The sequence below is a fragment of the Amblyomma maculatum genome, chromosome 6, assembly GCF_055883805.1.
Source record: "Amblyomma maculatum isolate TAMU_Amacu chromosome 6, ASM5588380v1, whole genome shotgun sequence".
In the NCBI taxonomy this organism is placed as follows: Eukaryota; Metazoa; Arthropoda; class Arachnida; order Ixodida; family Ixodidae; genus Amblyomma; species Amblyomma maculatum.
Window position 1 is genome coordinate 21,434,227 of NC_139349.1, and position 27,238 is coordinate 21,461,464.

A 27,238-nucleotide genomic window follows, 5' to 3' on the forward strand; every position below is an offset into this window, starting at 1 on the left:
AAGAAATAAAATAAATATAGAAGCTTTGGCCGTTTGTGGTTTAAAGACAAATCTCTTTTTTAGGCATTCTGATGCCATGCATAGGTTATAGGTGTTGGTGATTTCAGCCACTTCGTCCGCGTTCGTCTCGACCTCACTGTGGACTCCTCGGGCCAAGCCTCCGTCATCAAGAGCGCTCGGTAATGAAAACTTCACAACGACTTAAAATTGTTTTCACTTATAAGAATTTGAGTATTCAGCTTGTTCCCTACGTCATACTGTAACTTATAGACTTATCTTGTTTCCTGCAATTAATGCTTCCCGCCCACCTACTCTGCGCACTTCCTCCTTATTGCCGCTCTACCCTCGGCTGGGTGCACTCCTTAAGATTTCAGCGCTGACAGTCGCATTCACAAGCCCAGAGAATAAGGTCAGACATTTAGTTTTTCTAAGCTGTTCGATTCACCGCACAATACGCGCTGGCGTCGCAAGAAGGCGGAGCAAGCACAGGAGATTATTTAAGCGTGACTTTACAGTGCGTATCAAGTCTGAGCAACAAGTACCGAAAACTGCGCGTGCCCTCTCACACCACCGTCAGGTTCCCTTTCAACTATAAAAATATTGTCATGGAGGCCATTGCTGCTTCCTACGGACGGTGGATAAATGACGCTTGTTCAGTAGAGTGCGATCATTCACTCGCGCTGCACGGATGATTTTATCGTTACTCTCGGAATTTTTATTAGAGATCGCACATTTCTTTTTCTTTTTTTCTGATGCCGTAGTTTTTCGTCGAGATTTTTTTCATTCTCGACGAGGACGAAGAACATCCAGGGCGAATTCGCAGAAATGAAATGATAAGCTTTTTTTCCTCATTTTTGTTGTTCGCTTAGCGGTGCGCGGATAGTACTTTTTCTAAAGCCAATGAAACACGAATTCTGTACCTCCGCTACATAATTGAACAGCAATAATGCATCGCCTCCACTGAATCGAATACAAGCCAAATAGTGGCAGCATCCAATAAAATACAAATTGACCATTTAATCAATATTCGCTACTTTTGCTGACGATGCTACCAGAGGACCAATATGGCCAAACACTTAAGTGCCAGCGGCGACAATACGATTGGTGATAACTTGTAGGGTTAAGATATAGCCGGTAAAATACGCACTAATAACCACCTCGCTGTTATTAACACCAATCCATTATGTTTAGGGATGGCACATATATGTTCAGAACAATATTTCAGAACATATGTACAACGGTTCCGTTCCTAGTAATGGTCCCCCTCGCACGTACTGATTGCTGAAGGAAGGTACGCTGCATCGATGTGGCCGCTTTTGTTTTAGTAGCAGTCGAAGAAAAATGTGGTTCGTCTACAACCTCGTTTTGCGTTCATTTTATGACTGCTGAGGTTTCGAGTAAGCCAAATGCTGTTTCCCAATCAGTGATTGCCAGATGTAGGTATTGCTTATATTTTCAGTATTTTTCTATCTCCTGCCTGACAGTGTGGCAATGTTCTGCTATAAAGGATCGGTTACGATAGCCGGCCTGTTCATTTGGTTGATTGAAATTTGATGTTGCCCTGGCTCTCTTAGAGATAAATTTAGTGAATAGCTTGTCGTAAGAAACAGTAATCTGATCGTTTCTAATTACTGAAGTGTTTCATGTTCCCTGTTTTACGAAATAAGATAATGCTCAGTCATGACGCCTTTCAAACACCTCCTGCCAGCAGCATGCCCGTAATTCTTGTTTCAACGCCGATTATCTTGATGCTGGCTTTTCTGGATAGCACGGCTTTCGACACTGCAGAGATAATAGGTCAGCCTGATAATCGATTGGAGAATAGCCGACCGCTCATGGATTACGAGAGTGCATATGCTCTGACGTGACTGCGTTAAAACCTCATTCCACAAAGCATATGGCGCTGTTAGTGTTGTCGGTGAAGTCAAATTGTGTGCAAATGCCACGAGCATTCATCTGAAAGGTGGTAGTCGGCAGGTACGAGGACCGTTGTTTGACGTCACGAGATCAGATGACATGGTGGAGATGGCGATTCGGGGCTCTGCTTTGCTATAGGACGGTAAGATGGGATTCAAACCGGGCACCCTCTGTAAATGATGAGCTTGCACACAACGTAGTAGCTTATGGCTGCTTGAGAAAGAGTATTCGTGAGGTAATAAAGAAAAAATTGGGTGATTATTGATTCGGCATGTAGCAAAGTGCATGTACGAGAACGAAGACGCGCAAAGATAGCCACAGACAAGAGCCTATATAGCGCTGTCGCTTCATATATACCTGAAGGGACACTGAGGAGGAAACTAAGTTGAATTTATCGATATAATACCAATTTGTAATCCCAAATAGACCACCTTTACCTATAACAAAGCTCATAGAACCTAGGAGAGATCAAGAACACAAAATGCAGGTATCGCCACCCCATTCCATTTCCCGGAAGTGCAAGGGCTATGCAAACAACGGATAGCCACGTTGACAAACGTGAAATAAGGTTTCGCGTGTGAATATTGAACCGAAAACTTCACTACGCTAGATAAAGCTGCGCTTCGCGTCTGATAATTCTATCAATGAGCAGGACTACACTACTGTGTTGTGCGGTAGGTGTCCACAGAAAAATGTGACAGATACTCTGCCTTTCCTTTCGTATATGCCAACACACAATGTCAGCGTGGGCTAGCCACTGACCCTAAAGGGGCCATAGGAGAGCGTGGCGATAATTATACTGTGCCTTTTAACGCGATAGCGTTAAGGGCCCCGTGTCGCAGAAAAGTCGGTGTCGTCGTCGGCGGACGCCACCCCGCGTCGTCCGGCGTTGGCCGTAGGAGAAAAATCCCAGAAGCATTAATAAATGAAAACGATTAGGAAAAATAGCCGACCTGAGGAATCGAACGTTGGCCTCCGGGGTGCGAGACGAGCCCGCTAGCCACTCCGCCACGCCAGCTAGATGGTTTGAAATAGACAAAGGCGCGTCTATTAATTGCGGTGTTGTTTCAGAAACTTCCCTTACAGAAATGTATTGTGGCGTATAATAATAATTATGAGTATGTAAATTACAGAATTACAGAACACGCAGTTAAGCGAGTGGCAAATTACTTTTCCGCTGTACTTCCTCCTCGCTTAGCATGCACGTAGCGCCATCATGCGTGTGGCGCACGGAATAAGATAGACAGGGCATGGCCTCCGATATCTTCCTCGCGCCGGCTCGGATCGGCAACGATGTTGCCAACGAACTACGACTGCAACTTGAGGCCCGCGCGTTTCGGCAAGGTGGCTGGCAGCGCTTCTACGTCTCGGAAGGATTAATAAATAAAAATGAGTATAGCAAGTTGCTCTATGAAGGAATTCGAAACAGAGCCTCCCTTCTCAGTGCACGCCTCAGCCGCATTGTAAGCGAAGGAACGCTTAGAATCACGTTTCAGAAAAAGTAGTTACCAAACAGTCATACTTTGGACAAGCTAACGAGTGTTGTATCATGTGAACTACGTCTTTGTGTCACTCAAAAGCACGACAAGCATAGCGCGTCGTACCGATGCCAGTTAAATGAGGCTACGAATGAGTTCTACCAAGCATAGCTTTGCTGTGAAGCCTTCGCTGGTTGCCACGTTTAACAATGTCAAACCTCTGAAAATTTTCAAATGTAGATTTTAACGCTGAACTCCTAAATCGACATCTGTCAAACAAAGGAGGCGGAAAAGACACAACCTTGGAAGCTGAAAAAAAAAAAAAAAAAAACTATACTCGCGGCGCGCCACAGGTGGTTAGCGACTATGTGTTCTGCCCGCGTGATATGTCGCTTTCGGCGTATCTTTGCGCACAAGTGCGGAGCATTAGAGTAAGTCCAAGGTCTCCTCGGACGAAATTCAGAAAGCGGCATGCACCCCACCTCCAACCCTTTGATAAATGCAGTATAATATTGATACTAAAATGGGTATGCAATATTTTAGTACATTATAGGCTTGCATAAAACTATGTAAAACTGGCTTCATACAGCCCCTCCTCAGTAGCAATACTTCTCCCGATAACTTTAATTGAAGTAAGGTTTTATGTGTAAAGCTTCAAGGAATCTTATGTTAAAACTGCGCTAGAAACGCGGACAGATAGAAAGACAAAAACACAGTGCACTGTGTGTTTGTCTTTCTATCTGTCCGTGTTTCTAGCTTTGTTTTAACATAAGGTTGTGTGTTTGTCTTTCTATCTGTCCGCGTTTCTAGCGCTTTTTTTAACATAATGTCCGACCAACTCGCCCAACAAGCCACTTTGTTCAAGGAACCGTTAGAGAAAACTCGGTCGAGCATGCAACATCGCAGGGAATGGAAACAAGTACGCATAGCATAACCCTGTGTTATTTTTTCCATCTGACGCATGGCATGCTTTAGCATGCTTTATTTCTCGCTATTTCTAAACGCTAGTGCATTGCTGTATGTCCTTATTTCGTTATTAGCCCTGACGATGAATTTTATTAATAGCAACAAAAAGACAAATTATTGTACAGAAACGTGGTGTTTTTAATGCATTTGTTCATATATTTTCCTCAAACATGTAGAGAGCCCATTTACTGAGCACTCCGAACAAATGGCGGGGTGTGTAATCAGGTTTATTTTTAATTTTCCAGTACACAGGAGGTTTCTTTTTTATTCACCATGGGTTTTATCAAAAAACATTGTATGGTACACAAAGATGTCTAATATACCTGAGGTTAAACGTGCAGTCTGCACAATTCTCAAGGTAGCGGTTTATCGAAGAGCTATTCCAGCAAACTTTGAATCATTTCTAAACGAGGTCATTCGTCATCAAATGAATACAATTACAATGACATTAAAAGTTGCTCACGTGGTTGTGTTGTAATTCCAGTCTGGATGTGCGAAAGAAAGCTGTGATTAATTACCCTTGTTCATTTTGGTTTCATTTCTTTTTGAACAGGAAATCACTAAATTTTGCATCCCGCATGATATCGTTATTAAATTCTGGTCACTGATTCTAACGTTTGCACGATGAAGTTTGCTACATTTCCTCATTCTTTAACCTGGGAGTACGCCGCACTTTTTCTGGCATTATAGTTTATCAAGAAATCGAGCACACGGGCGAGGAAATGGTTGGGTCAATAATATATACAATCCTTCCAAACATGGCATTATTCCAATCAGGAAAGCGTTGTATATAGCGCGGATGTTTTAATATAAAGCCATTTGCGCCGTTGTAATAATTACACGTGCCGCTTTTCTTTCAGCTAGCCGGAAACTCGAGTGTAACCTGTGTAACCTCGACGTCGATGGGTTAGCTTTCTTTGCCTCTATATGCACCATTTTCTTTTTCAAAGCCTCTTAGTCCAGCACAGCAAGGTAACCTTCAGTAAACGCGCACCAACGAGGAAATGCTTCGACGTTGTCCCATGGTCAGCTCATGCATTCTCCAAGGAATTAGCATTAATTAGCCTCCCAACACATGAAGCTGCACTGCTGAAGATGAGGCTCGACAGTTTCCTTAGATCTATTTGAAGTAACAAACAACCGTCTCACCGCGTGCCATGAGATAATTTCTTTTTAGTTTCGAAGAATTGGTGACCTAGCGAGCTTATCTTTGGATGGAAGTATTGGTGTAATAAAGAGGTTCGAACTTCGACGTTAATTCCTTTCCTTCTGTGAGCCATGTTGCATTTTGTATGGTTGTTTTATGTGTCGCCTATAAGAAAGTCTATCGTAGGACTTTTTATAACAATGTCAAGAAAGTCTTCCCGCAGAAGAAAAAGAGTTGTATATACGGGAGTCAACACCACATTCGTTGCAATTTTCATATGCTGAAGACTCTCGCATTCAAACACGCTACCACACCAGCTGCAAGCACAAGCATTTCGGGTAGGCTTATCCTTTCCGGTGACGAAGAAGTAGAGTCCCCTTTCCCCAGATGTGGACTTTTCTTCTTGGTTGTAAAGCCTGAGCCCGGCTTTGTTGGCTTAGTCTTCGTAGTAGCGCTTGTTCCCTTGGTGAGACCACTAGAAAAGGAGAAAATTTTGAATTACATTATTGTTGCCACCTGATAGCTAAATTTTTCGTTTTATGTTCTAGCTGTTCTAGCTGAATATTATGCCGAATAGTTGGCTACTTACTCATAACAAAAGCTATTATAGGTTAGATCATGTCGTGAAGCAGTTTTGGTAGACAGCACTTTCCTCCTGCTCTTGTCGAAATGCTTCTTTTCTCATCGTGTAAAGAGGTAACACATTCGTTACAGAAGATGGAATGAAAACGCGCATATAATGCGGTAAAAATGTCCATACGGATAGCTCTTGTATTCACATTAATTATCAACTGAAGAATGCCTCTTTTACCTTTTGTACAAAAGCGGCTTCCAGAGCTCACAGCGCTCCCACTTTCTATCTCGAACGATGGTGTAGTTGTTGGGCTTCAACACCAACACTTGGCGGCTCTCTGTCTTGTACTCAGGCCACTCCACGTTCGGGTGCGGAATTACTGGTTTCCTGCAATGTTGATTTGAAGAAAAGAGTATCGAGCATGCCCGAACCTCAGTTGTGCAGAGAAGTGTGCGATTCCTGTGGGCACATAAACAGTAAATACTCAGTCAAGAACGAAAACCACCTAGAAAGGAAGCTTCCAATACCAATCCAATACCACCTAGAAAGGAAGCTTCAATTTCTGGCGTGTCGAAGAATATTGTATATTTTCGAAATCATTTCAGGGTGCCAGATTCAAAAGAACGAACCGAATATCTGAGAAACGAATCAACACCACAAAGATCTCTATTGAAACACCATGCAAAATTAAAAAAAAAGCGCTAGAAAACTTCATTTTTTTTTGTTTACCGTCTCAAAGCGACTCAGACTTCAAGAGACGCCGTAGTGGAGAGCTCCGAAAAATATCAATCACCTGGGGATCTTTAACGTGCCCTGACATTGCACAGCACAGGGACGCCTTGCTTTTTGCCTCTATTGAAGAGCGCGTCGGCAGTCATGATTATATTCCGCGGCCTTAATTTCGGAAGTAAAGCGCACTGAGTTACCGCGGCGGAGAAGCGCTAGAATAAGTATAGAGTAAAAAAAAAAAAAAAAAAAAAAAAAAAAAAAAAAAAAAAAGCTTTGATGTGACGCAAGTTAGAGAACAAAATAATATAGCCACACTGCTTAAATTCCGTATTTTGACGAAGAAAATAGAGTCAAATTGTATGAAGAGCGGGTAAGATAATTCTTAACTGTACAGACCCAGCGACAGCAAAACGAAAAGTGACTCCCTCTAAAGCCGCTATCATCAGTGATGTCCTGGTCTACGTCGAGGGGCAGAAATCAGCATGGCCGGGGCATATAACGCGAATGCGTCATAGCCGGTGGTCTCGTAAAGAACCGAGCGATCTATAAGACGCAAATGTAGCCGTGGAGGCGGAAGGAAGCAATGCAGGCAGAGGGGATTAAGAACATTGCTGGGATTAGCTAGATGCAGCAGCCACACGACGGCGGTAATTGGTGGGATATTGCAGATGTCTTTGGTCTGCAGTACACGCCATTTTGCTGCTGCTGCTACTGCTGATAAGGATGATGATGATGATGGTTAAGGGGTTTGATGAAGTCGTTGCTGTGATACACACTTTCCTGGCCTACGTTCTCATACCCAAGAATGTCGGACATGCGCGTTTTGGCAACGAGAAGATGGCTCCAGACTCTTTCTATCATACACCGGAAGATGACAACAAAACAATACCAATAATGGATACTCTCTCCCGGCACGCTTGTATACAAGCGTGCCAAAAAAAGTATATTCTTTTCTTGCTGCTGCTCAAACGCATCTCGCTGCATCTCAGGTAGACTTCAATCGACACGAGCGCTGGATGAATTAGGCAGCAAGATGTTTCTGAGCGTCGGAGAGCTATGCCATTTCCATCAATATGTTTGCAACAGTATGATTTGATACTTCACATAACCCCGCTCCTCCCCCCCCCCCCCCCCCTCCACTTAGGTTTTGAAGACGATATACTATATTGGAGTGCGGGGTAGGCTTCAAAACCGAGCAGTTTTTACACATAGGAAGGCTACACCATTCTCGTCAATTTTTCATTACATTGTCGTGCAATCTCGCAAGTTGCTTTAATACTTACATCGATTTTCAAAAAGACTTGGATTTAATCTGTGTGCTTCAGGTGCCCATAAACTGGGGTTTTCTCTTCGTTTTGAAAAAGCACAGGATTCAAATTGAGAATCTTCTAATAAGAACTAGCCAGTTGCGGCTAAAACAAGAAAAAAATATTTAAGGCCCATATCCTTTGGTGCCATCTTTGCTCCATACAATAATCCCTCCTTGGGGAGGCTGACACGGAGGCAATTTCGACACCGAAGGCTTTCATTACTAGAATGAAAAATCGCAACATTACATGAAGCTTATCACCCTTAATCGCATCCCAGTGCTACTCGCTCTCAAGGTTTCACTCATGCCTCCCACGATCTGGCCATTAAAATAAGCGTTGCAAATCCCGCAGCGTCGCATTTATAAGCATTAATATTTTCAGTAGATGCGTAAAAAGCAAACACAGTACGAAACTTCGCCAGGATACGCATAACAGTTGTTCCACGGTATGCTTGTTTTCCGCATTATTTCGCAAAAGTTGTTTATATACTAGCACAGTCTTAACCCTATAAATCCACTTTGTCCTTCTACTGAACTCGGCACTTTATGCGCTCACGAGAAAATATTTGTTTCTTTCATTTCTTTTACATACGTCTGTGATATAGAAGATAAGCGGTATGCAGCTGGCATTCTTGAGAAGACAGAGCAAAAATGACCAAATGTTGAAGGCTAATCTCAGTTCGACGCAGCCTGTAAGCCTCGATTTTGGGTTCTTCGACGATTACAGCAAAAACAGGGTCGCCTGCGACACACGTACATGCTACCGCGCTAAACCTGCCCGAGATGAGCGCACAATGCGGATCATTCTTGTGCCAGAGTTTGTAACGCTATGCAGGTACATAGCCTCCAAGACCGTCTGTCGCGTCAGAGCTCGGGGAGGTTTAGCAAACCTTTTTTGATGCTACTTCAGGAGTCTAAGACTGCGTAGATCTCTCATTCCTCATCGGTTGTTATATGGAGTCAGTTTATTCTTATTGTTATCAAGAGCAAAATGTAACTTTTGCGTACCGGTGGCATGACGGCCATAAAGTTACCATACTGACTTCGCATTGCATAATCCCAAATGGAAATCAAAGCACCGCGTCGTGACAACTAGGACCAGAGCTCGACAGTTTATAGCGCCGCGCTGCAACGATGCGGGCAGCTGAGTGCGATTTCTCCTGACATCCGTTTTGCCCAAATATTCGCACAGGTATCTAATAATCGTAAAAATAATTGAGGCGTATCGACCCGTTCCTTGACTAGTCGCATAATATCGGATTCAATTTTTTTTTCTAGGCAATTATAATCCGATTTGCGTTTCGTAGAGTACTAGTCTCCCACACCTCCAAATTCGGATTTGAATTCGGAATGAAATTCAGAACTCTGCGCATTCTGAACGCTTTAAAAATAATTTTCGATTGCTATCTCATGGAAGGCGTGTATGTCACTCTACATATGAATATATCTGTAAAATACCCGCTGTGTGTTACATGACGGAAATTACGTTTTCTAGCACATAGCCTTATATTAGGTGTGCAAAAAGGATAGCTATCGCATTCTTGCCGCCCTACGGTGTTTCTTACCCTGTTCGAGCGAAAGAATTGAAAGCGCTGACGAGTTCCTTCATAAATTGTTCCTCTTCGGAGGTATAGTCTTGAGTTGCCAGGAATTTCTTGCCAATATCTCCAAACGGGTCTGTATAGCGGCTTTTGTCCTTGATGAAGGGGAGGGAGCCTAGAGTGTACATCACGTCTTCACCGTGAGCAACGCCCATCCATTTGGGATAGAAACTGTGAGATGGCTTGTAGGCGAACTCGTATACGTAAGTATTGACCCCGCTCTCAGACGCACTGTCCGCAAGCAGCAGCGCGGGACAGTAGAACAGCGCATCGCCGATCATCTCGCCCACAATGTCTCGAAGTTCTTCGTAGCTGATGTCGTTGTCGTCTTCGCGGAAGTAGGAGCTTACAATGCGACGTGCTTGGAGCAGGGGAGCACCAAACGCCTGATTTATCACCATCGTGCAGACAGTCCTGTACTGCGTCAAAAACACATCCACAACCTCGGGAAACGAGAGAGCAGCTAAATGGAAGAAAATGCCAGCCTCGTTCTCCGTGGTTCCCAAGATCAGTTCATTCACGTTAATCCTCCTCCAGGGTTCCGGGGAGGCAACAGAAAAAGGTAAGAATTCGTCGTTGTCTATTGGAGCAAACGCTTGCTGCAGAAAGTCAAGTTTTTCGAGCTTCTGGATTATCTCGGACGCTTCCTGCTTCCGGAGGCATCTAATGGCTTCTGTCAGCTGCTCATCCAGCGTCTCTTTTGGGTTATAGCAACCTAGTGTCCCGGCAATTCTGATGAATCTTCCTTTACCTTTGAAGTAATCATAGGTTGTGAGGCTGAGAGGGGCCCCGCTTTGCATTATTGCCCTTCTGAAAAGCCCTTTGCTATGGGGGCTTACGGCATGCAGTGCTGTCGACATGGCCCCTGCACTCTGGCCGTAGACAGTGACTTCGTCTGGGTTGCCACCGAAGGAACCGGCATTCTTGCGAACCCATTTCAGGGCTAAATTTTGATCCCAGAGACCAACATTTCCTGGCAACTCCGGAATCTCGAGGGACAAGAAACCCTGAATTCCAACGCGATAGTTGAATGTGATGAACACAACGCCAGAAAGGGCGACAAAGTTGGCCGGATCATGGAGAAAAAGGGCAGAATCTCCCCATTGAAATCCGCCACCGTGAATAAAGATGATTACCGGAAGCTTTCCTCCACAGTTCCCAGGCTCTGGACACGCCCAAGAGGGCAACCAGACATTGATGTACAGGCAGTCCTCCGACGATCCAGAGTAGTTGAGCGACAGACTCCCGACCAGAGGTATTGGAACCTGGCGACATGGCTTGGGCTTAGTTGAAGCATTGTAAACTCTTCCCCAGGGGGACACTGGCACCGGTTTTTGGAAACGAAGATCGCCGATAGGAGGTTCGGCATACGGAATTCCGAGATATGCGTACAGTTCTACCCCACTCACTTGTATGCGCTGGCCAATCACGAGTCCAGAATCAATTCTGGTGACTGGGGTATGACTTGTAGTAGCTGCGGTTGTGAAGAGAAACCATAGTGAAAGCTTTGCCGGTAACGTACAGACACACGAGGTTATATGCCAGGAGACCACTGAAGACGTTGACATGGCGGTCTGAAGAACACCGCGACGTTTAGCCCGATCCGACAGAAGTCTGCGTGTGATCCTCCCAGTCGCTGTTAGACCACCAGTGACCGAAGAAGCGAGGGCCTCTTCCCCTCAGAATGAGGGTGCGTGCATATCTTCTCTGCGCTGAGGCGTGCCGGCTCCTTACCTATTCGATCTGCCCTTGAGGCATCGCCCTAAAAGAATGAGCCCACTTCTGTAAGGTTCAGGTATAATCGGTTCTAGCTTTTCCGGGAACATACCTTAAGCCTGATTGATGCATTGCCAAGAACGCGTCGCTGCTTGTTTTTGGCCAGGCTACTGTTTCCCCTTTTCCTCTTTGTGTTCATCAATTCTGGCGCAAACCGACGCAGTGTCACGCAATGCGGATTGGTTGTCACGGTTCTCGATACAAATCTCGATGTTGGAGGAAAGCCGACAGCTCTTTCACTTCTTATTTAGCAGAAAATTTCGCTTCTTTTGGGCAGGTTTCGGAGCAGAGACGGAGCCGGAATAAATGTTTCTCTAATATTACTGTTTCACACGGTCACTTCACGCATACGGGTATCTCCTCCTGTATGTCTCTCCCGACCTTCACTGGCCGAAAGCAAACAGTCCGGTTATAGTGCGCATGCGCAATTTATAGCGATCATTTGTACGAGCGACAGACAGTAGCAGCTGTCCAGCATGCAGCTGCCATTTCGCATGCGTAGATGGCATCCTATGGGAGAGGATTCCACCTAGCTAGCCGAAAGTGTGTGTTAGTTTTCGACCAGCTGTTTTTTTTTTTTTTTTTTTTTTTTTCAGGTGACAAGTTCGCGTACGCTGAGTATCAATTGCGGCATATCTTGGGCAAAATGCGCATTCACACCAATTCTCATGCATTCTCGTGCATCCATTCTCGTGCAACCAGTTTACTAGTACCCAGTTTAAAATATAAAAGGTTTCATGTTATGGAAATGTCAATCGCAGTTCAGCTTTGCTTTCCAGCTTTTCACTTTGAGGTATGCAGCGTACTTACTGATTATCATTGTTCTTAGTAAAGAGCACTCCGCGACGAAGAGTAAACGTTTTCTCCAATTAATGCACTGCGTATACAATGAACGCTAAAAATCTCATATATACACTATTAATACAGTACGCATTTTGTCTTGCAACTCGTATCTAAAGTGCCTTATTTTTGTATAGGTCGGTCAAATATGGCTCTTTTTATACTTTGATATTCCCCTCCAGATTTTCCCTGCAACCTCTCACTATAACTACGGGAACCTGTTTGCATGACTGCCTTATTTTTCAAGCGGGATAAACACCGTGGCTGATAATCATTACCGAAACCGGAGTTTTGTAGAATACAATAAGAGACAGCTTCCTGCGCCTACAACTACGGTTGTGTGTGTCTGGAATGCATACCGGTGATGATAGGAGCGGCGGTTACACATGTACTGCACAAAAAAAGAAAAAAAATTGGCTGATACGCTGTACACCCTGACGCGCTGACTGGTCAGCATAGACTGACTTCTTTAGTACGACATTCTAATCGGACTGTTCGGCTTGTTCTGCAGCGCATCATCATGGCAGCACTGTGGCATTATATAGACACCATCTACGTCGCATGCTTAACAATCGTACATTTCGTACGCATTTAACTCAAGGAAACTTCACTTTGTATTGGGCACGCAGGAACAAGAATCATGTTCATATTTCTGTGCTCTTAACGATTTCTTTTTCGGATCACAGAAAATGTCTTTAGGCTCGCAGACTACCAATTTGAATTTTGTTGATTTCTTCCCGATTTAAATTCTGCGGCAGCAACTTCACGGCAGCACAACTGGAAGATGCGCCTACACCCTTCCCTGTACGAGGATACACACTTCCCCTTACGGGGAAGTGTATCGTTACTTGTCGCGTCTATCCACGGTTCAAAAATTTTAAATGCGTTTTAATGTGATTCAGCAATAAGCCCACGTGTATTTACTGATGGCAACGAGGTCATCTATGCTCCTCTAATAGCAAAGCGAGGCGTTGTGACGACAGTGCATGCCGGAAGACACTGTGCATATTCCTTGATCAGATTTGGAGGCGAAAAAAAAAACTCCAAAAGAAACAATAAATGCATAAAAAGTCAGAAAAAAAAAGTTCAACATGTACTTCAGCAGGCCACACTCTAAAACGGTAATTGCGCCTACGAATTCGGCGGTGTCATGTCTATTCTCCAGTAGGGAGCGCCACACCAATCGTCCAATTACCTACCATGGTGCAAGAAACCAGTGAAGAAAGACGTACCTATAGGGTTTGCGAGAGAATACGTGGAGCATATTTCGCGGGGAATATGTGAGCTTCATTAAGAGAGGCCAGCCTTAATCAAGCGCAAATAAGTCGCTCGTCTTATTTCGCAGGCAAGCAGCGAGATTTTTTCCCAATTAAGTCCACTTCCAGTACTCAAGCACAAGAAATGCTTTTCCGGTGAATTAACTTTAGTGCTTTTCTCACCACCAATGTTAACAGACAAAATACATGAATGCTTACCTCTCATGTTGCAAACAGATTCACAAAAACATCGATCGGGAAATTTTCCTAATGATCTTCGCTTAATACTTCCAAGGGCATACATTCGCGAGGAAAGAATGAATATTCGGATAAGCACTTTGTTTTTCTAAGAAAGCATTTGCGTGGTCCTACGCACACGTGAGGAAGCAATGAGTAGGAAGCTCTAAACAGACCAGCACGCGATCATAAAGAGGAGCCGGAGACACGCAGTCACGACCAGCAATACTCTGGGAGTCTTGCCATACGGGCATAATAGGCGGGTGCAACAATTATGATGAAAAAAAAAAAAAAAACATTCCCTCAAAATGTCCGTACCCACCCCGACCGACCGCACCTAGAACCATACGAGGTGCCGTTCAAGGCTACTGCCCTTCAACTTTATTAACAACTGCGCATTATTTCCTGTTAAACAACAGTGAGCTGCGCAACAGTACGTTGCGCTCACCATATTTGCTCCTTAACGCACTATGCAATTGGATTGAATGAAGACAGCACAAATATACACGGATACTGCACAAGCATATATATGGGTGATGGAACGTACTATGGAATGCATGATCATTAAATTTCATCTGTTGCAAGCTGGGAACTCAAAAGGAAATGCAAGCTTGTAGCGGCCGTGCTGTCATGAGACCTCGTGGTACGCCAAGTCTCAAAAGGTCCTAGCTAGTTAACTACTGACACATGCCGTAAGAACGGCATATATGAGAGTGGTTCATGGACAGTTGCCAATTCTTCGTTTCCCTAATATGTTCAGGAGCCGTAGGTTGTGTCCAGAAAAACAAATGAGTATGAGCTTTAGTTAACAGCTTGAGTCTGCCGAACATCCTTGATCGATGACTCCTGATGATAAGGACTAAGTCCCAGAGGCTTCTCGGCTTTTAACGCTAATGGGCCTTCTCCTTGGCTCCTCTGGAGTTCATCGCCGCTCGTAAGGAGAACTCTTTACGGATAAACAAAAAATGAAAATAGCTTGAACGGAGCTACTCGTTTTTTTTTCTTTCTTAGCAGCCTAAAATAACGCCATCACCGCACCATGATTTAGCTCTGGAAAAAGTTGCGTTCTGGCATTCTTTCACTAAATTACCACATTTTGAGTTAAAATGAAAGTCGACAAGGAAGACTTCGAGACCTAATACCTCGGTAGTATAAAAAAAAACTATGACCTAGATATGACATTCATAAGCTGACAGTCAACGACTAGGTTTACTCCTATCATAAAAATCGTCAAATATGAATGAAAATGGGAAAGAAAAATTCTGTGTAAACACATCTCAGGGCAACAATAAAAGCTTTCTCTCAGGCAGGATGAGCATTGTGTTCCTGTTACATGTTCTCTAAATAATTTTAAAATAAAGACACAGTGCCTCAATCAGTCGTGTTAACATCATCTGAAACCTCTGAAGGACATGAACAAATATATTTTAGGCTTTTCTGAGCCGTGAGCACTGCGCCTAGACTGCGAAAATCTAACGACATCCCTGGCACAATGTTACAGCTTGCTTAGTTTCCCGGGCATCCTAATTACCAGCGGATTCATTTGCAATATATTTATCTTCGATGAACATAAAAACGTGCTCTAAACTGCTCTCGATGGATTTGTTCTAAAACAGAAAGCACACATGGAAGCGACTCGTAACACAAGACATTTAGATCAACTTTTGTCCTTGAGATGCGGAAGTCAATTTCATTGCATCGATTTCCGGAGAGTGGAAGCAGATGTGAACAGACAACATCTCGAGCTCATACATTTTCATGTTGCATATCACTACGGCTGTCGCCATTCACGTCCATTTTCAATGTTGCGTAAAGTTGCTTCCAAACATAGCGAATTCGATGTTTCATACATATCATCCTGGAGATATCCGTATTTGGAATGAAACCGCAGTGAACGTGGTGGGAATGCAGAAAGAGTGATCAAGCACCACTGTACCACAGCATGCGTATGTATTATTTAAGACTCTGCCCATTAAACAGCGTCTGCTGGCAAACTCCAACAAGGCCACGTATTTTTCCGGGTTGCCTTTCCTGTGCTTACAGATATCGTTCTCGCATTCAGGTAGATATTTCGCAATAATCAGTCCAGTTAAGTCGTTCAGTCCTGTCCCACTCTTCGTGATTCTATGGACCATATCAAGCCACGCTTTCCGGTCTCTCACTATCTTCCTAACATCACATAACTTCATTTGCAGCGCCTCGAGGATGCCATCTAACCATCGTGTTCGCGGCTTACCCCTTCTCCGGTAACCCTCAACCTTTCCCAACATCAAAGATTTCTCCAGCGACTCCTCTCTTCTCATCAGATGACCAAAGTAGCCGAGCTTTAACTTTAGAATTTGACCCTCGAATGAGCATTCAGGGTTTATGGTCGACAATATCGACTGATTTCATCTTCTGGCGGTCCAAGGAACTCTCAAGAGTCTCCGCCAGCACCACAATTCAAACGCGTCAATTCTTCGGCGGTCAGCCTTCTTCACAGTCCAACTCTCGCACCCATACATCACAAGTGGAAAGGCCATAGCACGAGTTATACGGATCTTGGTTGGCAGTCTGATGTTTCTGCTCTTTACTAGGTTGTCAAGGCTAGCCATGGCTCTATATCACAGAAGCCTCCTAATTTCATGGCTGCAGTCAACTTCCGGGGTAATCTTGGAGCCAAAGAAGAGAAACTCTGTCACGGCTTCCACTTCTTGTCCATTGGTGCTCCAGGATTTGATAGGACAACATGCCATGTTCTTTGTCTTTTTAATGTTCAGTTTAAGCCCAAACTTCTCACTCTCTTCTTGTACGCGCAACAGAAGTCTCTTGAGTTCCATTTCACTATCGACCATTGAAGTGGTATTATCCGCATATCTAAGGTTGTTGATACGTTTTCCAGCAATCTTCACTTCAGCTGAAGACTCGTCCAGACCGGCCTTCCTCATGATGCACTCAGCATATAGGTTAAAATGGCATGGTGACAGTATACAGCCTTTTCTCACTCCATTCTCAATCGGGAACCAATCAGTAAGACCATGCTCAGTTCTGACTGTCGCCGGCCATAGGGTTTTTTTGGCAGAAAATAATGATGTGGGTTGCCATTACCTTCTCCAGTATTATTACCTTCGCAGTAACACTGCTCGGGATTTCATCCCTGTTGTTCATGGGTGCAGTGCTCTAATTGGGGCCTTTAGGGACGAGATGGCCACTTATATAGAATACCTTCAGGCTGAGCAGGCAAATGAGACCAATGAGGCCGCATCAAGCCACTTTGTTCCTGTGTTATGTTATGGCAGAGTTCCGCTTATTAATTGGGCATTTAAGCGTTTTGGTACTTCATGCTGATTTTTTTTCTTCTCTTGAGGATCAGCTTTGTACGTTACTTTTGTTTATTAGAAATACATTTTGGAGCAGTGCGCCGGAGGCACATCATTCGCAAAATCTGCCCCGCCGCACTGAGCCTGAGCCATAGGACAGTGGTTCAATTCTGACCGCGGCTGCTGATTTTTTATATATGCAAAAAGCAAAAAGCCCGTATGCTTGTGATGTCAGTGCACGTTAAGGAACCCCAGGTAGTTAAAGGTATCTGAGCCCTCCAATACGGCATCTCTTATTTCATGAGTCACTTTGGGCCATTAAGACCTATAAACCAAACCAACACATCATTCAAAAATTATAAGCTATGTGTACTATGATAATGGGCCCTCGTTTTCTAAACGCCCTGTTTAAACGCGGACGTTGTGAGCAAGTTTTGTTAACCCACCGGTCTTAATTTCTACCATGGAAACAGCGCGGAAAGCCTGGCCTCTTTTTCAAACAGGGCAATTACTTTTAGAAGGTGGGGTTACAAATTTCTCGATGCGCACTCTCATGGATAACATAGCTGCCTTATAAAGGTTTTCGCGCCATTAAGAAGCCTGGAAAGAGAGAAATCGCTGTCTGGTATAGCAGCTCTTGCTTGATTAATCGATGCGTCACATTCTTTCTCCGGTTCGCGCGAGAAACGGTTTTACACTATTTTCTGCAGTGAACTCAAATTGTGTTTTATGGAAGGGTGTGAAATAAAAAATACCTCAATGACAAAAACGTGTGAGGTCTTCTGTGCTCTAGAAAGAAGAGCGATGAGGGATAGCTACCTGTTTTACACACATATCCATTGCTCAAGCAGCTAATCTCTTCTCGAAGCGAGGACCGAATAAGGCACGGCGTGGAGACCTGCGAGGCCCTGTAGTCGAAAAAAGCTGGAATGCAAGCTGAACCGCGTGACTGCGGCTTAGGCTTCAAGCCAGGGGTACTCGGTAAGGAGGTATAGCACACTTAAAGAAAAAGAGGGACGGGAGGGAGGGGGGGGGGGTCAAATTTCAAAGAGAATTTCAATGCTCTTGGCAGACAGGACGTGTTTGTTGCTCTTCTGCGCACACGGTGAGAGAAAGACCTAAGACATACACTCACTGTTCTTGGCGAATGTAACAAAGAGCTCGTTTATGCAGGCAACAACACTATAGGTGCGTCACAGCACAACAAATTTGCACCGAGAACAATCCAAACAGCTCTAAGTATGGGCTTGTTCAGATGATCTGCATTTTTGTTTCTATATAGACAAAGCTGTGTGGATAAAGCTGTTCATTTACCCGAACAGAATAAAAGCTTCAAGAGCCCAGATGAACCGTTCCGGGAGTTGTGGTTTGATTGATCTACTCACAGGCGTGACATGAGAGTGTGTATTACCCAAGTACCTCAGCATGCCATTAAACGCGTACAGGTGCAGTGAAGCCTATTGGAAATATCTAGTATCGAATGTACAGCGCTATGCCCAGATATTTGTTCCACATGGTCTGTGAAAATTTGGCAAAGCTACTGCATGTACCCTTGTTTTTAGCAACAGAAATTTATTATATTTGGCGAATTTTTCACTGCGACAGTAATTTTATTTAGCGCTTTTATAAAGTTTTCGCAACTTTTCTTGTGTTTTTTTTTTTTTTTTTTTCATTAAACCCATGCGACGCGATTGCCTTTTCTGACCTGTCGGTGCCAATGGGCTAGCTTTAGTCTATCAGTATGTGTGGTAGATAGTTGCCTGCTTTATGTTTTTTTTTTCATCATACATCCCACTCAATGCTTCAAGCTGTTTGCTGACAAATTTAATGAATTTAAGGTACAGTGCGTTTCGAAAATACGACGTCCTTACGTGGTGCGAAAAATATTAGTTTCGCCTTGCGCTATGACCTTCTTCTGCAATTAACACAAGGAAACACTATGAAACTGTGAACACGAGGCTGTAAAAAAGGGCACTTTGGTGTCGTAGGAGCGTTGCCGCCTTTGTGATATTCCTCTAACAACTGAAGTCGCTTCAACAATTATATGGACGTAATTCCGTTCTGGGATGTCTTCTAACGGACCTTGAACAACTTCACTTCGATTCCTCAACGCAGCGTACCTCTAGATGCGTTTTTTTTTTTGTAGTTTTAGTACATTGATTATGTATAACCAGAATGACAGATAGACAGAGTGAATCTCTTGTTTCGACGAAATGTTATATCTGTCAAATGAATGTTCATCTGAATGAAGGTATGAACAGACAGAGTTTCAACCTCAGTGACATGCGTTTTTCTTCTTTTTGTGCCGTTTCTTGTGAACTGTTTGCCGCATGCTGTTTTGTCGTGCGCTTTTCTTACGTTTCCCGTTTCTTAATAGCCTGCTTCGAAATGTGAGCAATCTCAACGAGGATCATGAGAATTGTTTTACGGTTCATTTTCACACCAACTCTTACCACCATCAGGAATATAGCGCCATTGTAAAGAGCTGGGAAAGGTATATTCTGGAGAAGCACCTGGCCACCATAATTAGTAGGAAAGTTACGTCAGCGTCATTACAAATGTATTTTTTTCATCTCATTCTAATCTGCCCACGTTGTGATTTTATTCATGATGCCTGTTGCGTTGTCGTATGCTTAACAGTTACTGAAAAACGAGCTAAGTGATGCTCACTTTTGTTGAAACACGGCGGAGGACACTGTATGCGAATATTTCTTAGTAAAATGTCATTTTCTGGATCTCCCCATCTTTGTGACATTTACAAGATGTAAAATCCACAGCTGGTGGCGAACATCCACTTCTTACGCTGATGTGGAACAATTCAGGCATGTGGTAGGTCCGATGATGTGGACTTGTGCATCAAGGACACAGATTCTACGGGAAGTGAGGAGGCTAAACACAACAAGGAAAGAGGACTTCTCTAAATGGCTCACCGACAACGATAAAAGCGGGAACCGGCTCCGGTTGCTTACGGAAAATAATTTACATGAGTTTCTATAATAAGCGTTATGGCAAGCTTGCGTTAAAAAAAAAAAAAATGTTAGAATCACCGGGCCAGGGGATTTTGACTCGTGGCGGTCTTACAAAGCAGATCGAATTGCCGCTGTCTTCAAACGAGTGGCGGAGTAGGGTAAGATCAGGAATCGCACCCAACCATAGATGTCGACGTACGTATTGGCCGCAATCGGGACGAATGCATTGAGCTTTCTCGTTCCCTCCATTGGTTTGTAAAAAGCTCTTTGTTATACGATGATCGTCTTTTCGTGACTACAATACAGTGCCCTATCGATAGAGGGCAACTTTTCTTTGTCCACACTATCCCTCTAACCGTCTCCGTCCCCACCCCATTCTTTGCCAGTTGGGCGCGTGCTATAGCTATAATGGTGACTTGACAGGCAGAATACCATCTTCGCTCTTCCAGCCTTTAGGTTTTGTGCGAGTCGTTGCAGCGATCCATTGGCCACACAAGAAGACTCTACCGTATCCTGCGCTTTTTACCCCGCCGCGGTGGAGCAGTGGTTACGGCGCTCGACTACTGTGCCCAAGGACACTGGATCGAATCCCGGCCTTGACGGCCGCTTTTCGATGGAGGCGAAGAGCACGGCGCCCTGCTACTGTGCGATATCAGTGCATGCGCTAAAGAACAGCAGGTGGTCAATATTTTTGGAGTTCTTCCTACGACGTCTCTCATAGCATGAGTCACTTTCGAACGTTAAAATCCTACAAAACAAAACAAAGCATCCTGCACTTATATTGGCGGAGGCGGATAAGAGTTTAGAGTAAACTTTACAGCATGTAGCAGTCTTTCTGTGTCAACTTTCTTTTCTCGCGGTGTTAGTACGTGTACCTTGCATGCATCGCGTCTCCAGCTTTTAATTAAGGCTCCCTATTTATTCCTAAAACGCAAGGTAATCACCAGACTCGAGGCTACATTATCAATTAGGATGGCCTTCATATAACTTTCTCGAATAGTTCTTTCGAATTCAAACCTTTTAATATGACAACCTTTTTGACTCGTAGTCTCTCACTTCTTTCGGACTGTGCAGTGGTTGCTGATTATTTGTTGCGTACTGATAACATAGTGGACTGCAAACAAATATATGTCTTTCATTATTTTGTTTCCAACCATCTCAACAAATATTCTTCCTCTTGAGGACAATGGCCCATTTGCTGACACTGTCCGACAACTGCTTCGGCGGGTTGCTCCGCAGTAAGCGAAGGTGAGCGGCCCGAGCTATTTAAATAAGCACCGAAGATATTGGTGGGATTATTCAGCAAGTAAATATTTATCCTTCTCCAGAATATGATATAAAGAAATCATTGGGCATATTTTGCTCTATATTTTTAATTCAACAAAATAGATCCCCCCTTTCCCCTGCCTCGGCTTTTTATAGCGGGAATTTCAAATAACAAACTAATTTATTCCCACAATGTATTCAATGGCTAGCGGTTCTGAACTTCAGGCTTAGCAGCCGAAATCTCCTTCATATGTTTTATGTATTCAAGTCGTGTATTTATGAATGCTCACCTAGCTGCGCCTTCAGGTTTCAACCTGGAAAGCAAATATTTACGCTGAAACGAAACTTGTTTGTAGAAAGTGGTTTGCAGTCGGATTCCCGTCACTTTAAGCGGTTACTTTTGCAATAATAGCTCAAGGTTTCCTTAGAGATCCTTTGCATAGTTCATTGTCCAGCAGTGGCCGCGTACAACGGTGTTGACTATTTTCAAGCACAGGGCGCATATGCTCAAGGACAGGCGGCTACCTCGTTATCTAAGTACATCAAATATATAAGCAGCTTTTAAACCAAGCCTTCCTTGAGCCATTGAAATACGGGCAGGGTAGACGCAGATAAGGAGGCAGACGTCGCATCTTTCAGAAGGACTTAAGGGGCGAATGCCTCTTTTCAGGCAGCATATTTTAAAGAAAGAAAGAAGCCAGCCTTATTCTCCTCATTCGCACATCTGTTTTCTTTTCTTTATTTCTACGGAATGGCGCTAAAACAGGGAAAGCGGAGCTTGTATATCTGTATATCGTAATGGAAACATTGTGCGCGCACTTCGCGGCTTCTAGTGAACCCCAAGATGATCTTTGCCATATCGATCGCTGCGCCGCAACACAGAGAAATGAGATTGCTTTTTTTTTGTTTTTTTTTTTTTTGCAATGCTTCTTCACGCCGCCTGCGTGCACTTATAAGAGGAATGAGATCGTTTGCTCTGTCGAGGCCAAGCATGGCGCTAAGTGATCTTGCCGCTTCGGTAGTACACTATGTTCGGAAGAAAATTTATGGACCAAGCGTGCACCTAAGACGTAGCACACCTGCACTCTGGACACAAGTAATTTCCTTTGTCATAGGGTGGGAGGAAAGCGGAAGGCGGCTATCGACGTCAGTTTGCGCTTTACAGAGGAAGACACTTATCAAAATTACTTTTATTTCCTCTTGTTCGTTTCAAGCCGCTACCTAACTAAGAAGCAACGCCTGAAAACTCGATGGATGTTGTAAGAAAGAGCAAAAGCATGCATAACATGATTATGTTATTTCTTTTTGCGGAGACTTTGTGTGCCATATGTCGTGAAATTCAATCAATCTAAGACATCATTCTCTGCCAGTCGTTTACTACTCTCAGTAAAACGTACTTGGAGCTCTCCGTCTATCTTTCGTTGACTACAACGCTTGACTACTGAACCAGAGGTTCTGGGTTTGATTCCTGCCGTGACGGCCTGGTTTCGATGAAGGCGAAACGTAAGCCGGCCGTGTGCTGTGGGATGTTTGTGCACCTTAATGAAGCCCATGTGGTCGAAATCATTCCACTGTTAAACAAGGTGCACGCTACCAGGGCTCACTCATAGCCTAAGTTACATTGGGGCATTAAACCTCATTACCCAAACCAAACATTAGTTAATGACTTGATTTGCTTTGATGCGTTAACCCGCATTAATAAAAGCAAGCCCTCTTTCGTTTAGGGCAAGTACCACACGGCATGTTCTAAATCAGTGCCCGGATCTCTCCATAATTGAACCATAACGCCAAAGCGAAAACATTGTTAGCTATAAATTGGAACCTTTCTTGACGCTCGATCGTCGCCATTCATTGTCCATCTGAACATACGCATCCTGCCCTGCTATTGCCACGATTTAGCAAGTTTCTTAACTTTTACTGATCCTACACTTCCTCTTACATGCCTTTCTGAAATCTAGCGATAACCTTCTTTGTATTCCAAAAATTTTCGCATAAACTACGCGCACCACCGCGACAGCTGTAACAGGTGCTCTGCAATTTTTATTTACAACTTTCAAACAAATAATCGCCGTTGTGATATTTTATTTTCCACTGGTAGTCGCGAATCTGTTCGCGCAAACCATTCCTACCTATGCATAATTCGAAACCATACATCACTCTCATTTTTTATCCTATTCTGATTCCTGCTCCAAGCTAGACCGGCATATTGACAGCGTCGAACTGGGAAAACAAAACCATCATCAATTTGGGAGACATCAACATGAATATTATTGACGACAATGACACCTCCAGCATGAATTACAATAATTCCTTCCTTGGTCATAGTATGCAATTACTTATTAGTTCGCCAAAGCGAATTATTGCTAGTGGCCCTAAAACACTTATTGAACACATTTCAATAAGCATAAGTTCCTGATATACTGCTGGAGCTAAGTGTTCATTTAACTTAAAATTATCCTATTTTTCTTGTACCGCATAGCGTTAGTAATCGCATGGAGAAATTTGTTACGAAACTCATTTCATCAGAGCACACATGTTCGGAATATAGCCCATACAGACAGTAGCGACGCCTTGAATGACTGTTTCCCTAATAAACCTGATAAAACTTTTTACAAGTTCATCAATATAACAACGGAAGTGTTTAGCTCTTCTACAATGAATTTTAATGACTTGAAAAAGCTTCCATACTAAGAACCCAATAGATTACTGGATGAAAATTGCGCTTCATTCTTAAAAAAGATAATCTTCTACAGAAACTCAAAAAGCTGCAGTTTAACCTTACACTTCTTTAAAGCTTCGGGAGGTATTGTGATATTCTAATAGATGTGCTTATGAGTGCCAGACGAGGTTATTACCAAATAAAATTCAATAAAACTGTGATATTCTTACAGCTGTGCTTATGAGTGCTAGACAAGGTTATTACCAAATAAAATTCAATAAAACTGTGATATTCTTACAGCTGTGCTTATGAGTGCTAGACAAGGTTATTACCAAATAAAATTCAATAAAATTATAATACTGCACGCTAACTCCGAGAATTAGTAAAAGAGTTCTTAACTCTGGCTGCTTCTGAGCCTACCTAACCTCAGCAATATCGCGACACCTTCTAAAAATTATACAGCTATCGCCGATGCTTTCAATCGCAATTTAGCCGCTGGAATAGCAATCGTTACCTCAGTCGTCAGTGTAAACTCCCACCCTTCAATCCTTTTTGCTATATCTATCTTCATCTGACGAATTATTTGAAACAATTAAGCGAATAAAAAGCATCGATCCCGGGTTAGACGCACTGCTGCAACAAAAATGGTATTTATAGCAGAGGCCATTCATTTGCACTGGCTCACTAGTTAAACCTACGTTTAAAGGTGGGAGTTTTCATAATGAAGTGAAAGGTGGAAAGGTGACACAAGATTTCAAGAAATGCGACCGCACTACCGTCCTACTGCTATACTACCTGTCTGAAAAACTGATTCCCATTCGTGTAAACAATTATTTTCCTTAACTTGACCTTTTAACGCCCAGCGAATTTAGATTCGGGCCCAATCACTGAACCGAACTTGACAGTAGGAGAGTTCACTGAACAAACTAAGCGTTCCCTTGATGATGGTTTCTTTGTTAGCTTCCTTTTTATTGATCTAACAAAAGCGTTTAATGCAATGAATAATAGCATTCGCTTTCAGAAATTAGTGCCGCGGCATTTGTGATCCTGCGCTTGGCCTAATCCGTAGCTATCTCACTGACGGGCTTCATGCTGTTGAGTTTAGTGGCATATGTTCCCACCAAAATTTATTAGACAGCGATGCCCCAAAGGAATCCATTTTATGCCCGGTCCTCTTCCTTAATTTATGTTAATGACTTGTCAAATTGCCCCAATTACTCTAGTTCAATCATTTACGGTGATTATACCACCCTCTCTGGCGCGCTAGCAATGCTTCTTTGCTAGCTGCTAATCTACACACTCAGCTTCTGAGTACTCATACCTGATACCAAATAAACTGCCTACAAATTGATCCAAAAAAGACCACCTTTACTTTCTTTCTCAAATGGTTGTTCGAATTCCTAAGATGAACTAAGGCACACACATCATTTACCGATCAGATTTCGTAACATTTCTTGGTGTCGTTCTAGGTAATCAAATAAAGTTTCATCACAGTACCAGCTAATTACGTCTGAAGTAGTTTTTAATGTTCATATGATAACTAGAGCCCAATATTATTTACACCTATTTACACTTCGTATATTTATCCTTAATAGATAGACACCTCATCTACTGCATATCATCTTGGGGTAACACATACAACACTCATCTTTCATGCGTTCGCCACATTCAAAATCAAGCACTGCGATAAGATTATTTTCGATCCTTAACATGCATCGGCTGTTAACTCTTATCGCACACTTAACATTCTTGCATTGTCCCAACACTTTTTGTCATGTTGGCATCATGTATCATTAAAACACGTTATAATCATTTTGTTCTCAGTAGTTTTGAGTTTTCGAAGGTCTTGAAAAGATAATACCAGATTTACTGAACCGCATAACGTAGCTGTTATTACCAAAGATAAGGTCTAATTACTGAATGCAGACTGCATACTTTTCAGCCATATTCGTGCGAAATTTATTGGCATTCGAAATAAAACTACAGTGGACTGTTTATTAATTTCTTCATTCAATAAAAACGTACTTATTGTCTACCTTGCTCTATTCCGCCGACTAAAGCTCTTGTCTGACTCTTTGGTTAGAATGTTTATATCATCTCATTCATTCTTCAGCAGTTTTTGATCGCAGATTTCTGCAAAAGCTCATATTTATTTCATATTTTTATTATCTAGAATTTTTCATTTTCTTTCTCGGTCGTATTGTATTATAAGTTTTACCGTTGCACGCCTGCATGTACTGTTAATAATTGGCTTGTAGGTTACCCACGACGTTTATTCGTTTTTTCATAGGAGCCCCCCCCCCCCCCCCCCCTTCCCCCGGTAAAAGCGTATTTCGGGACCTCCTTCTGTACTCCTGATAATTGTACGTACAGCCTCGTCCACTTCTAGCTATAACATGGTTATTGCTTTCAAAGTGTCATTGCGTTCGACCCGGCCACGCAATAAAGCTAAGTGGCATGTCATGCAAAGCACCACCTCCTGGTCCCTCTATGGTTACACCGCTTTGCATCGATATGCGCCTGCGTCGGATGCAATGTTGCTTTGAAAGCAGTGACCGTGTTGTAGATAGAAGTAGATGACACTGTGTCTTTTAAGAAGAAAATAAGATGGTAATAATAACGATTAAGGTTTTTTTATTCTCTCTGAATACCTCGGACGCATAAAAAATTATCGCCTATTTATGGCTGCAGGTCTTTAGAGCCCAAATATTCTTAATTTGTGTACATTTGACTCGAAATTACCACCAATGGAATTTCAAAAGTTTCGTAGCAAAAAAGGGACTAAGAAGAAAAAAACGCTAATGCAGTGGCGAGTGAAAGGAACGAAAGATGACTAGCGTTCACCGTAGCAGAAACGGCACTGTGTTTTGACGCTCCGGCCGTTACGACGCCTTTTTATTGCGTGCGCAATCTTAGAAACATCAAACGCATAATAAACAACCGATGTCTTCTGTTTTTTTTTTTTTTTGTTTTTTTTTTTTCCCCCCATGAGTTTCATTAACGTTTTAGGTGCAGTTGCACGCCGGTAAAAATAAAATGGCTTGCACACAGGTCGTAGCAGCCCTCCTGGACGCTAGCAGTGCGAAGGAACTCTGCATATTTTTCCAGTCCGGGCAGCGCCACTTTCAATTTCGATCGTGTACTTAGTACACTAAGTAAGCTCAAAGCGGGCGATGTTACATTCAGCTAGTTTATAAGCTATTCGTCAGGCTGGC

The 27,238-nt window shown here is 43.2% G+C and overlaps 2 protein-coding genes across 3 annotated transcripts in view; one reads left to right on the forward strand and one right to left on the reverse strand.

Annotated features, from left to right (window-relative positions):
- The window catches only part of LOC146185226 (acetylcholinesterase-like), a 332,565-nt gene that overhangs the window by 135,674 nt on the left and 169,653 nt on the right, over positions 1-27,238 (forward strand). The gene's annotated exons all lie outside the window — the stretch shown is intronic.
- On the reverse strand, positions 4,499-13,819 carry LOC146185234 (acetylcholinesterase-like). The gene is made up of 4 exons (XM_084605803.1): positions 13,813-13,819; positions 9,686-11,195; positions 6,320-6,469; positions 4,499-5,983 (listed from the first exon to the last, which is right to left on the reverse strand). The coding sequence occupies exons 1-4, from the start codon at positions 13,817-13,819 to the stop codon at positions 5,782-5,784; spliced, it is 1,869 nt and encodes a 622-aa protein (XP_084461929.1). The 3' UTR covers positions 4,499-5,781.

Excerpts from the sequence above, each read along its gene's own strand:
- LOC146185234 (XM_084605803.1), bottom strand. Across the intron at positions 6,470-9,685 it reads AATTCTTTCGCTCGAACAGG|GAAACCAGTAATTCCGCACC; the intron begins GTAAGAAACACC and ends TCAACATTGCAG. Across the intron at positions 5,984-6,319 it reads AAGCCGCTTTTGTACAAAAG|TGGTCTCACCAAGGGAACAA; the intron begins GTAAAAGAGGCA and ends CTCCTTTTCTAG.